The following is a 13,217-nucleotide window of genomic DNA, read 5'->3' on the forward strand; positions in this document are numbered from 1 at the left end:
GGTTCCAGGCGCTCTACACTAACACTGTATTGGTAGAAAGAGCTGGGCCAGTGGGTGCACGATGAGAAAAGAAAGAAACCATGGCCCGAGCTAGGGATTTGGGCATCACTTGACAAAAGTTGGGGGTGAAATCACGGGAATGGGTTAGAAAGTGCCAGAGTGGAGAGTGGGAGAAGAGAAAGAAGATTTGAATAACCCAATAATGTACTGCCCGGCTATGGAAACGGGCAGTACAAAGGATATGAGAGATTGAATATACAAATGGGCCAAGGCCAGACCATCTATCTAGAAATTTGGACTCTGACCCACAACCGGCAGCAAACTGACCAAGACGCCAACATCTCACCTACGGCAAGCAGCCAGGGAAGCCAACCTGCTGTTAAGTCAGACCTGCAGAAAGGCAGGCCACTATCTCCAGTCACAGCCCAGGTCACCAAACAATAACTTCCAACATCAAGATGGTAGGACTTGATTAATAATGGGACAGCTTCCCTAATTTTTTGCCTCCAACTTACGACCAAGTGGGGAGAGCCAAGCAGGCCTCCCCACCCAATCACACAGGATGCCCTGCGTTGAGTTAGCCCCACCCCGTTTCCCCTTCCCCCTCCACTTCAGGGCACACCTGAAGCCTTCGCCATTGCACTACAACACTCCCCCATTCCTCTGCCTGACTCTGAACTTCTGAATGCAAGTGACAGTGGCTGACACTCTTGTGAACCGCAAGCTCCAAACAAATAGCTTTTGCTTTTCTCATTAGTCTTCATTTATTTCCACAGGACTACGTGCAGAGACAGAGAGGTTTGCCTGGAGAGGGTAAGAGGAAACCTCTTCCTGAGGAGAAATGGGAAGCGGGAAGGACGAGTGAAGACACTTGGGGTCTGAGCTGGAAAGACAGCTGACGGAGTCCCACCAGGCGGGCGCCATCTTCCCATGGAATAACCTCTGATCGCAGACTCAGGAGAAGGCAGGCCGGGGCTGCAGGAGAGAGAGAGGAGTGCAGAACTGGAAGTGGACAAGACAGAGCCAAGCAGAAATGGGGGACATGCTCACTTCTGTCTAACAGAGTGGGCTATGCAGAGAGCCATCTTCTCTCTTTCTTCAGATCCTGCAAGATTCGGTGAAAAAGGGGCACCTGGGTGGCTCAGTCAGTTAAGCATCTGACTCTTGATTTTGGTCCAGGTCATGATCTCAGGGTTGTGAGATCAAGCCCCACATCGGGCTCCCCACTCAGCTGGGGGTCTGCTTGGGGACACTCCCTCTTCCTCTGCCCCTCCCCCTGCTTGCATGCACACACTCTCTCTCTCCCAAATGAGTAAATAAATCTTTTTTTTTAAAAAAGATTTCAGGGGGCGCCTGGGTGGCTCAGTGGGTTAAGCCGCTGCCTTCGGCTCAGGTCATGATCTCAGGGTCCTGGGATCGAGTCCCGCATCGGGCTCTCTGCTCAGCAGGGGGCCTGCTTCCCTTCCTCTCTCTGTGATCTCTTCCCTTCCTCTCTCCTACTGTGATCTCTCTCTGTCAAATAAATAAATAAAATCTTAAAAAAAAAAAAGATTTTAAAAAAAGATTTCATAAGAAATGTATACCAGTGCTATAAAGAGAAGAACACATCAAGAAAATCATAAAGGAACTAGATTCATTTTGTGTTCATATGGACAAACTGGGGAAGGATGTAAAAGAAAATCTTTAGAGCCAGTTCTGCCAGTTTCTTCTACCTTTCACCATCTTTGTTGGGTTGGTACATTGGAAATCTGTTCAAGGGACCAAGTGCTCCAGGTTTTTCAATTCTTTGGTGTTCCTTTTGGATGCAGGTGCAGATTAAAGTTTCTCTTCCTCTTTAGTCAGAAGAATGCTCAAAGACTGAAGTCAAAAACCAAATGGACCTTTCTAAACTTGGGAACAACACCCTAATTTAAAAAAAAAATTTTACTTTATTTTTCCAGTGTTCCAAGATTCATTGTTTATGCACAGTGCTCCATGCAATCCGTGCCCTCCTTAATACCCACCACCAGGCTCACCCACTACCCACCCCCTACCTCCAAAACCCTCAGTTTGTTTCTGAGAGTCCACAGTCTCTCATGGTTTGTCTCCCCCTCTGATTTCCCCCAACTCCCTTCTCTCCAGCTCCCCATGTCCTCCATGTTATTCCTTATGCTCCACAAGTGAAACTATATGATAATTGACTCTCTCTGATTGACTTATTTCACTCAGCATAATCTCCTGCACTCCTGTCCATGTTGACACAGAAGTTGGGTATTCATCGTTTCTGATGGAGGCATAATACTCCATAGTACATATGCACCACATCTTCTTTATCCATTCATCTGCTGAAGGGCATCTCAGCTCCTTCCACAGTTTGGCGACCGTGGCTATTGCTGCTATAAACATTGGGGTACAGATGGACCTTTTTTTCACTACATCTGTATCTTTGGGGTAAATACCCAGTCGTGCAATTGCAGGGTCATAGGGAAGCTCTATTTTTAATTTTTTGAGGAATCTCCACACTGTTTTCTAAAGTGGCTGCACCAACTTGCATTCTCACCAACAGTGGAAGAGGGTTCCCCTTTCTCCACACTGTCTCCAACACTTGTTGTTTCTCGTCTCAATTTTGGCCATTCTAACTGGACAACACCCTAATTTAAAAACATGGTTGTGTTTGTCACTGTAAAGCATGGTAGATTAAAATTAATGTACATAAAGGGAAAAATGTGTAGCCTAAAAAGGGAATGGAAAATGGATGATAAAGTCTTCCTTACTTGGAGCAAAACACAGTGAAACTTTAAAGGGGTTGTAATGCATGAACTCATGTAATGCATGAACTCATGACCCTTCACAAAAAGACTAACAGCCAACATTTAATGAGCATTTATGATATAACAGATGCTATTATATGAAAAGCACTTGCATTAACATATTTAGACCTTCTAGAAGCCTTTCAAGTAAGACTTGTCTTTATTGTACAGATGAAAAAAAGTGGTACTATAAAATCAAAAAACTTGCTCAAGACTGAGAATCTCCTATGTGGTAAAGCCAGACTCGAACCCTGGTAATTTGACCCCATGGTCCATGTTCTCGTATCTATCATATGACAAGAGGGAAAGGAGGAGGGACATTACTCACCCATAAGATAATTTAAAGAATATTTCCTCTGGTGTCATCTTATCTACCACCAACACCCCTGTGGGACAATCTAATGACACCCTAGAACTTAGATTCTGTTTCTTTTTTTTTTTTTTTAAGATTTTATTTATTTATTTGACAGACAGAGATCACAAGTAGGCAGAGAGTCAGGCAGAGAGATAGGGGAGGAAGCAGACTCCCCAGTGAGCAGTGAGCCCGACGTGGGGCTCAATCCCAGGACCCTGGGATCATGAGCTAAGCCGAAGGCAGAGGCTTTAACCCACTGAGCCACCCAGGCACCCCTAGATTCTGTTTCTTTCTTTCTTTTTTTTTTTTTTTTATTTGACAGAGAGAAATCACAAGTAGATGGAGAGGCAGGCAGAGAGAGAGAGAGAGGGAAGCAGGCTCCCTGCCGAGCAGAGAGCCCGATGCGGGACTCGATCCCAGCAGCCTGAGATCATGACCTGAGCCGAAGGCAGCGGCTTAACCCACTGAGCCACCTAGGCGCCCCTAGATTCTGTTTCTTAATAGAATTCTTCATGAAAAGGAACCAGAGCTTACTGGAGAGTAGATAATACCATGCCCCAGAGCAAGAAAATTCTAAACAGGGCCAGAACAGCTTTTTGGTGCCAGAAAGCAAGGCTGCTCTCAGAGATGTCTGGAATAGTGTCAAAAAAATAAAAAGACAGCTCCCCCTGGTCAAGTAGTGACAATTTGGGCATTAAAAGGGAAAACAATGAGTAAAGTCCATTGGGGCAAGTTGAGTCTCCGAAGATAGCTCTAAGGTCATGATTCTCAAAGAGAAAGGACAAAACATTAGGAGGTGATTGTCATGGCACAGTGGTCTCTCAATGCTGTTTTTTAGAAATATTACCTATCAATAGACTAAATTATGGGTGCCCTACATGGGAGCTGCAACTCGGTCATTAATATAGATATATCTATAGATGTTGTTAATTATTTTATCTTTTAAATATTTATTTATTATTTATTATTAAATTTGATTTATTATTTATTATTAAAGATTTTATTGATTTATTTGACACAAAGAGAGCCCAAGCAGGAGGAGCTGCAGGCAGAGGGAGAGGGAGAAGCAGACTCCCCACTGAGCAGGGAGCCCAATGCAGGACTCGATGCCAGGATCCTGAGATTATGATCTGAGCCAAACGCAGAGGCTTAACCACCTGAGCCACCCAGGCATCCCTAGATGTTGTTTAATATTTTAAATAAGACAATAATGGATCAGAAGAAGAAATCCATAAAACCAACTATACGAAAATTATAGAGGAGTCAACTTTTTTTTTTTTTTTGGACAGAGAGAGAGTGTGAGCATGCGCAGGGGAGGGATGGGGGGGGGAGAGAGAATCCCAAGCAGGATCAAAAGCCCAGCAAGGAGCCCGATGCAGGGCTCGATCTCATGACCCTAAGAGCGTGACCTGCGCTGATATCAAGAGTTGGACACTTAGCTGACTGACCAACCCACCCAGGAACCCCTAGAAGACAGCTTTCAATAGAGGAATCTAAAAATTAGAAAGCAGATGTGAAGGGTACATATTGGGAGGTGGGAAATTACCAAGTGAGTCTGGCTCTCGCTGTACTTCCTATAGTGGTCGAGGCCCCTCTCTACTTGGAAACCACTACGGTAATTCATACATTGCTTACCCAGGCTTAAATCTTTCCTGGGTCCCCTTCCGTGCAGACTCAAGTCTCTCCACTTCAGAATGAAAGAAATTCCATGGGCTCAGGACAGTGGGCATCATGTTCAGAGCCATTGTTGGTATATTCCCTCCAGCTTTGGGCCAAGTAGGCATAATGAGCTACAAGGGATATGCAGACTCGTGGACAAGAGTGAGCCCTACCAGGACAGGAGCCACACAGACATGGGGTTGATTCAAGAGGACGGGGGCAAGCCTGAGGAGGTCCAGGAGCAGCGACTGTCATAACTGCTGTGACAGGTCAGGTGGCAAGTGTCTGTGGACAGATCAGAAGCTGCTGCTGACCTGCCCCCAATTTTATATTTCTGTAGCTTGTTTAATGATCATTTGCAGAAATTGGCTGCCATATTGTTTATAGCTATTGGGCCTGAGGTGCAGGAGGACGAGGGTGGGGACTGGTTCTTTGGGCATTTATCAGAGAGGGGTGGTCTTCCAGTAAGTGTGTAATGGTGTTCTCTGACCTACAGTAAGGGATGAGAGATGAGAGATACGAATTACAAAGTGGAGGCCTTGCCTCTCACCTGAGAGGCCGGCCAGTTCATAAGTGAGCAGGTGTTCCACAAGTGATGTCCCCAGGATGGAAGTGCCAGCATCCCCACGAGTCCCTGGGGATGCGATGTGTGTGAAACCACACCGTGCCCCAACCTCTTCACATCGTGGTGTGAAATGATGACTGGAGGCACCCGTGAATCACCAAACAGCCAAGCCACAGGACGGATGCGATCTCCAGCGCACGCGAAGCCACACTTGACTACACGGTGATGCCCTGGAGCTCACGGAGGCACAGCTTTCCAGCCGAAACTAGCAAATTTGTCCTTCACCCCCTTCTGTAAGTCAAGTGACATGTGACATGGAGGTCGATATTTACGGAGACTGAATCAGCACATTAAACACATGGGAAAGTGATGGAAACTACTCTGAAATCCGGTATAAGAAGGCAAAGAAATAGGTCAAAGTCACTTACTGAGGTCAAAGATCTGGTCTCCTGGTGTAATAAGGTCAGTTAAAAGGCACTTGGGAAGATGAGAGCAGTTGTTAATTCAGATTCATGTGGGAAATTATGACCATCGAGAGCATCACTACCCTACCACTGGTACAGTATTTTAGCAGCCAAATAACAAAAAGGGGAAAATAAAACATGATGCCAGGAAAAATATACATAAATTTAATATAAATATAATACAAATATCAAATAAATAAATAAATAAATTCACAGGGGGATACTTTTTTTTTTCCAGAAAGACATAAAAGTTTGGGAAACACTGAGTGGGCGCTAGGATTCCGAGTAGTAACCCAGCAGAGGCTAGAAAGGCATCTCAGCTAGTTAGTAGACTTAAGATGAATTAAAGTGATGCACACATGACCTTGAGCAATGTGGGGGCTAGGGGTACCGGGCCGTACAGTCAAAGTTCCCCAATACCACATTTAACCCTCACTCCCCCAAAACTTAACTACTCGGCGGCTGAGGAGCAGAAGCCTTGCTGAAAATGTCAACAGTCGAGGAACACATATTCTGTATGTTCCGCGTAATATTCACGGTATCCTTACAATAAAGGCAGCCAGAGAAAAGAAAATGTTATTAAGAAAGTCATCGGGAGGAGAAAATGCATTTACAGGACTATACCGTATTTATCGGAAAAAAGGCGCACATCCGTGGACCTGTGCAGGTCCAACCTGGTCGTTCCAGAGGCGGATTTAGGAAAGGCTGATGCGCCCACCTCTCCACTGCTCCCCTCCCCCAGCCAGTGAATGAGATTTCGGGGAGGGGCTGTCAAAACAGGGAGAAGGGAAGGCCCTGACACTCTCAGCTTTCCGGAGTGAGGAGAGCAGCAGGCACAGAGGGATTCAATTCCGAAGCAGCAAGATCTCAGCAAAGGTTGCAGGGAGCGGGCAGCGCGCTTCGGGATAACGATGCCAGAAGGAGAAAAGCATAAAGAGGAAACTCTTGTGGGGAAGTAAATGGTACTTGGAAGGTAAGCATCCTGTGATCCCGTTAGTGCTGCTCTGGGCTACAGTCTGGGGAGCTCAGCGCCAGGAGGAGGAGGAGGTCAGGAGAGGCAGAGGGGGGCTTTCGTGCAGAGGGGCTACGTTGAGACTGGCTTGCTGCTGGAAGCTTCTGCAGGAAGCAGCCCCACCCAGTCTGCGTTAGCACCGGGGTCCTCAGTGGGTGCGTCTCTCACCAGGGGCACCCCCGGGGGCTGGCTGGGGGGACCCAGGACTAAAGCACAGTGCAACTCCCTCTCCTCTTCAGGTTGTTAAGGGACTGGAGCTCTGAGGACAAGGACAGGCGGACCCAGGAGTCAACCAGCCTCAGAACCGTCAGTGTGGTTGAGGCAAGAGATCCAAGGAGGCCAGTGAAGGCTTTAGGATCCTGCAGCCAGCCTCGTGGACCTCGTGCACACTGGCCTCTAGCGACCTCTAACACACCGGCTCCTGCAGATGGAGACGAAGAAAATGAAAACAAAAGCGGCTGCTGTAGGAAGAGGTTTGGGAAGCTGGGAGATTAGATATGCACATGGACCGTGGTCAGACTGTCCATAAAAACTAGCCTCTGCCCCAGCAGCTGCGGCCGCCTCACCCAGACACCAGCCTCCCATCCACAATAACCAGCCCAGGAAGCCAGCCCGTGGTAAGGCAGGCTATTTCCAGTGACACCCAAGCCGCCACACAATAACTTCTGTAACCCTGTCACCTTGTGCCCCAAATGGCCATGACTTGATTAAGAACTACCAGCTTCCCCAATTTTTGATCCACTTCCAACTCGGGACCAAGGAGAGAAAGCCAAACACGCACCCCTTAATCAAGGAGAAAGAATACCTCGGTTCCAGAAGCTGGCCACCTCCAGCTTCCCCCCACAGCCCCCGTCGGGACACACCTGAAGGCTCCCCCTTTCCCACTAGAAAGCTCTCCGGGGCCTCTGCCTGTGGTGGGGCTTCCCCACCTGCCTGCTTTGCCAGAGCCAGCCCCGAACGAACAGTTTCTGTTCCGTCCTTGTCTTCGTCCCCTTCCCCAGAGCCCAAGAGCACAGCCAGGAGAAAGCAGATCCGGGATAAGTGAGGACACAGGAGGAACGGGAAGTTGGTGGTGAAGGGAGAAGGGGGGTTCAGACACTCTGGAAGGGTCGGGGAGCGGGTCTGTCAGGCCCCATCGCTTGTTATGTTTCCTGCCGCATTCGTATGGGGTGTGCAACTTACCAATAAAGCCCCATGAGACACATTTCTTTCCATCTTCCACTTCCAAGAGAAGCAAAACTAAAACAGCTTTTATGACCCACTGGGGGGAGTGGAGGCCAAGGCCAACCAAGGTCCCTCTTTCCCGTGCCAGACGACGCCCCCCAGAGTTCTCTGCCGCTGCCCCTGTGCGCCGTTGCCTCAACTGTCTCCTCACTGACCGTCCTGTGGCTTGTCCTTGTGTGCCGCCCTGCTCTGCAGACAGGCACGGAATGAAATAATGACATGAATACCTTGTCCCTATTTACAGAGTCAGTAAGCGGTATCGTGCAGATCTGAATCCAGATCTTTCCGCATCCGGGTTACTTGGAAACACGAGAGTGAAGTGGACATGAAATGACTGACTTGAGGCAGTCGGAACAGTCGGGCCGGCGCTGGGAAGTACCCGTGTAGCAGGAGGGCAAGGAGGGTACTGACAGTCCGGCGCTGTCAGCCAGGGACAAGACAAGGTGGGAAAGAGTCCTGGAATTAGCAGGTGATGTCACCTAAAATACGGTGTGAGTGGACAACGGAGGAAAGTTCCATCAAATTAAAATAGGAACTACTGTGAGCAGAGGGTGGGGCAGTGGCTACCAGACTGGAGACTTGGGCTGGACGGGGCCTAAGGCATGGCCATCACCCACCACCGTCCTGTGCGCTGGAAAGAAGAGACAAAGCGAAAGCTCTTCGCGATGGGGTCAGGAGTGGTAGACCAACGGACAGTTCCTATGGCGTGGCTGACAACGCAAGAGGACACACACAGGGCAGAGGAGGAGGGGCCGCGGGAGAGAGAAAGACTGGAGGGGCTGCAGGTTCTAGAAAACATGGCTGCATGGAGCAGTAACCAGTAACCAGTAACCAGTAACCGGTAACCGGTAACCAGACAGTGACTCCCAACACTACAGGGGAAAGGCAGCCGGGGAATGGTGGGTAATGGGAAGAACCCGTTCCGGATCAAGGGAGAAGCACTGTTGAGTCACTGGGATTCAATGACTGGTCAAGATGGAGAAAGGAGACGCAGATTCCAGCTGTATGAGCTGAAAGTAAACATTGGATTAAATTATAGCTTCTCGCAAGTGAAAAGAGGAATAGTTAGTTCTAAGTCTCCCTCTTTTTTTTTTTTAAAAAAGATTTTATTTATTTATTTGAGAGAGAGACAGTGAGAGAGAGCATGAGCGAGGAGAAGGTCAGAGGGAGAAGCAGACTCCCCATGCAGCTGGGAATCCGATGCGGGACTCGATCCCGGGACTCCGGGATCATGACCTGAGCCGAAGGCAGTCGTCCAACCAAATGAGCCACCCAGGCGTCCCAGTCTCCCTCTTTTTTGTTGTTGAAACTTTCGGATACCTGCTAATGTGAGCTAAAAGGTCCTGTGGATTTCGTCTTACAGAAGTTGTTACAGTTTGACTTTGCAAAGTTGCTTTCTAGGGGCTGGGATTTGCCACATCAAGTACTCAGAGGACCTCGTCACGGATGAGGTGAGAAGGGGCCGAGCCAATCCACGGAAGAAGGTGAGTCACTGGTGCCCTGTCCACAGATGTTTCCATCTGTCGTGTCTAGGGTTCTCAGAAAGTACTGACGCAAAAGTGTCCAGGACGAAGCCGGTGGCAATCTGCCATTGTTCTATCGCCTTCCTGATCATCCCAACACAGTAATTCGGTCTGGGAGTAAATATACGTAGGGACCCCTTTCAAACCTGTTAGAAGAAATCTAAGACATGTGCTAATTTCTCTCTCGTATCCTTCGTTCTGTGTCTAACACTGTTGTCCGGCGAGTAGCCAATACGTTCATGGCCTTTTCCAGACCTTTTCTGGTGCCCCACACTCAGCCCCAAAAGCAAAAAGTCTCCAAGATAAAAACCTGCATACACATTACCACGTTACTGTTGATCTGAAGCTGGAAAAGAGGGGCACTTAGGCTAAACCTTGCCACAGGGAAAAACTACAAGAAAATGCACTGTAAGCTCTAACTCGTAAGAACTCTGGTGGTTGTGTGTCCTGACTTCAGCTCTGCAGGAACATCTATTAAAAACAGGCTTCTTATCTATCTGCCTCCTGCCCTGGTGCTTGCCTACCCTTCCCATGACCTGAAAAAATGAAAAAATTTTTAAAAAAATGTAGTTCATGGAAGAGATAAGGAGATTTATGGGATAAAACCATGTCGCAGTGACTTAGCCAGTTAGGAATATCCCCAAGGAAACGTTATTTAAGGTAAAGGAAGAGACATAATACGTAAATACAATGTAATCCATTTCTAGATTAATAAACCTATGTGCAACATTGAGACAGAGGATGTGCGTGGCTTCTCATAAACATCCTGACTTATTTCATCACGAGTCTGGAGTTGGATTTTTCATGAGATGTGTGCTTTTCTAATATCTACTTGATGTGAGAACTCTGTCCATCTGGGGCACTCGTTTTTGCCAGGCTCATCATGGAACGAACCAAAACCTCCTCCACAGAGAGGGGTCTCCAGAAATGTCAACTGTACAAAATTTCACCCTGTCCACCAGCCCTCTGTACAGGATATGCCCAAGTTGCAAAGAACTCACTGAATGAAACCGTTACTCGTGTTTAGTCCCCTGGTCTAAAAAGCAAGAGGCACACCCGTGTACTTAGGATACGTTTCTCTCTACTGTCCAGCTCTCTCTTTGCTTTTCTGCCCGTCCCCTAAAAGAGAAGTTTTGTTTGTTACCTCTTACCGACATTTATTTTGACAATTTTTTTCTGAGAGCCCATCCTCGTCCTCTCCCATGATGTCCACGGCAGAAAATATCAACGCCACGAGAATGGCAAAGCAGCACACCAGGGCGAAGATCACGATACACTTCTGCTGGGACTGTCAAGAAAAAGAAGGAAAAGAGAAGTGAGAAGCAGCTTTCATTCTGGAAACTCGGGATTGGATCGATTTTCAAAACCTCTGGGAAAGGGTCACTTGCATTGCTGCCAGCGAAGGCTGCCCGCGGAGGGAAATCTTGATGCTCATTCCTCGACACAGCCTTCAACCCCCCACTCGGTAGGTCAGAACCTGCCAAATAATCCAAGTGCCGTGTCAAGACTTCTGAACTAGTTCGCTTTCCCTCTTTCTCATCAAAAGCAGTCCGGGAGATCTGGAGATCTTGTACAAGATCTTCTACCAAGTGCAGTCTGAGGTCCATGAGTGCAAATTAAAAATGAAAAGTGGCACAATATTGATTCTTTGTCCCCTGTTATTGTCACCACCTTTCATACCCTATGCGAAGTCTGTGCCCTTAAACTCTGCAGCCTCTAGCTTCTCCCACCTTGTCTTGCTCTACGGTCTTTTGTGTGATGGCTTCAGGAGAGAGGATCCTGGCAGGTGAGGATGTGTTCCCAACTTGGATCGGAAATTAGATCCATCAGATGCCGGCATCTTGGGTCATGAAACTGACATGGCTCATTTTGAAACACTGAACACAGTCATAACCAACATTCACACTTTTGATACGATTTTCACTTAGAAACAGAAGCTGAGGGCACTTGGGTGGCTCCGTGCATTAAGCTTCTGCCTTCAAGCTCAGGTCATGATCCCAGGTCCTGGGATCGAGCCCCACATCAGGCTCTCTGCTCAGTGGGGAGCCTGCTCCCCCCATCCTGACTCTCTGCCTACTTGTGATCTCTCTCTCTGTGTCCAATAAATAAATAAAATCTTTTAAAAAAAAATCTACATGGCTCAAAGAAGAGAAAGAACAAACTTCAATTTTACTTTTAATTTTTCAAAGTGTTGCCGAAGCTTTTGGGGATTAGTTACAGGAGGCGAAAGGGTGACCACTGGTCAGACAGCCAGGAGAAATTCCCTAAGTGATGAGACACACACGTGTGTACACACATATGCCCATGCTCATGCACACACACGCACACATACACTAGCTTTGTTGAAACCAGCTGGCTTTGCTTCTCCCGCCACTCCCCTGCCCTTTATCCCTGCAGCCGCATGATCTCCAAAGAATGGAGGAACCTCCCCAAGCTCAGGGTCCAGTTTGTCCAGAGACAGGCTCGGATGACAGATTCTAGAGAAAGAATGAAGACACCCCGTGACCAGACGCTGTCTGCTCAGATGCGTGGCTCCTTCTGAAGGCTTTGTCTTCTGACTTCCCTCCGCGGCCCCCTCCCCAGAGAAGCTTGCTCTGAGTCCCTTCCTGACCTCACTGCCTGCTTCGCTTACTTCACACCTGGGGAGGAAGTGGGGGGAAGCCCAAGCGAGACACAACCGCTGTTCGTTTCCCCGAGGCCCCCGGGATCTTTAAGACATGCACACGTTTTACTCTTCTCATCCCGAGCAACCAGCACAGGCCCAACAGAGAGAAGTGCCCAAGAAATAATGACCGTGTAAACAAAGCGAATGAATGAAAGGAACATCCCGAGGGCACACTTCTGAACAGGCAGGGTGACAGGAAAGTTCTTGGAGAATCAGATGCGGCCTTCCAGAGCATTCTCTTGCCTCCGCCATTTCCGTGACTGTGAATCCTGCGGCCTCTCCTTGTTCCTGCTCTACCTGAGCCCCAGGAGAACCCAGAGCTGTATTTACCGACTCCACCCAACTCCACAGAATAGTCTGTGCATTCTTCCTGCCCCTTTATTTTCCATCATCCTCATTAATTTTATTTTTCAGAAGCAGCATAGCGAACTGGTTGAGGGCACAGACTTTGGGGGCCAGACCGCTTGGATTCCTCCCCTAACTATGCCCTCGGGCAAGTTATTTAGTCTTTGTGCTTCAGATCCCTTGTCTTTCAGATGGAGAGGACAATCATGAAATAGTAATAGTGACAGCCTCAGAGGGTTATGGCTGATGGTTAAGTTACATGAGATACTGTATGTGAAGTTCTTAGAACACTATCTGAACAGACAGTACGGGATGGGTGTTTGCTGTTGTAGTATATGTGCCCTCTGGAAGCTGTCTCAAATATTCGGGAGAAACAAAGTAAAGATATGAAAAAATAAAAAACATACAGGGACTTCAGGGTGGCTCAGTGGGTTAAGTATCTGACTCCTGATTTCGGCTCAGGTCCTGATCTCAGTGTTGTGAGATGGAGACACAAGTCGGACTCTGTGCTGGGCGTAGGGTCTGCTTGAGAGTCTCCCTGCTTCTCTCCCAATCTCTCTCTGCCCCTCCCCCACCTCTCTTTCTCCTGCTCTTAAAAAAAAAAAAAGAATAAAAG

At 47.9% G+C, this 13,217-nt stretch overlaps 1 protein-coding gene across 1 annotated transcript in view; it reads right to left on the reverse strand.

Annotated features, from left to right (window-relative positions):
* PLD5 (phospholipase D family member 5) overlaps positions 1 to 13,217 on the reverse strand; it is a 328,471-nt gene that overhangs the window by 170,579 nt on the left and 144,675 nt on the right. The window contains exon 2 of the mRNA XM_082702199.1: positions 10,743 to 10,879. Coding sequence (XP_082558325.1) covers positions 10,743 to 10,879 — 137 coding nt within the window. The remainder of the gene's footprint in view (positions 1 to 10,742; positions 10,880 to 13,217) is intronic.

This window comes from Mustela nivalis (assembly GCF_964662115.1).
Source record: "Mustela nivalis genome assembly, chromosome: 16".
In the NCBI taxonomy this organism is placed as follows: domain Eukaryota; kingdom Metazoa; phylum Chordata; class Mammalia; order Carnivora; family Mustelidae; genus Mustela; species Mustela nivalis.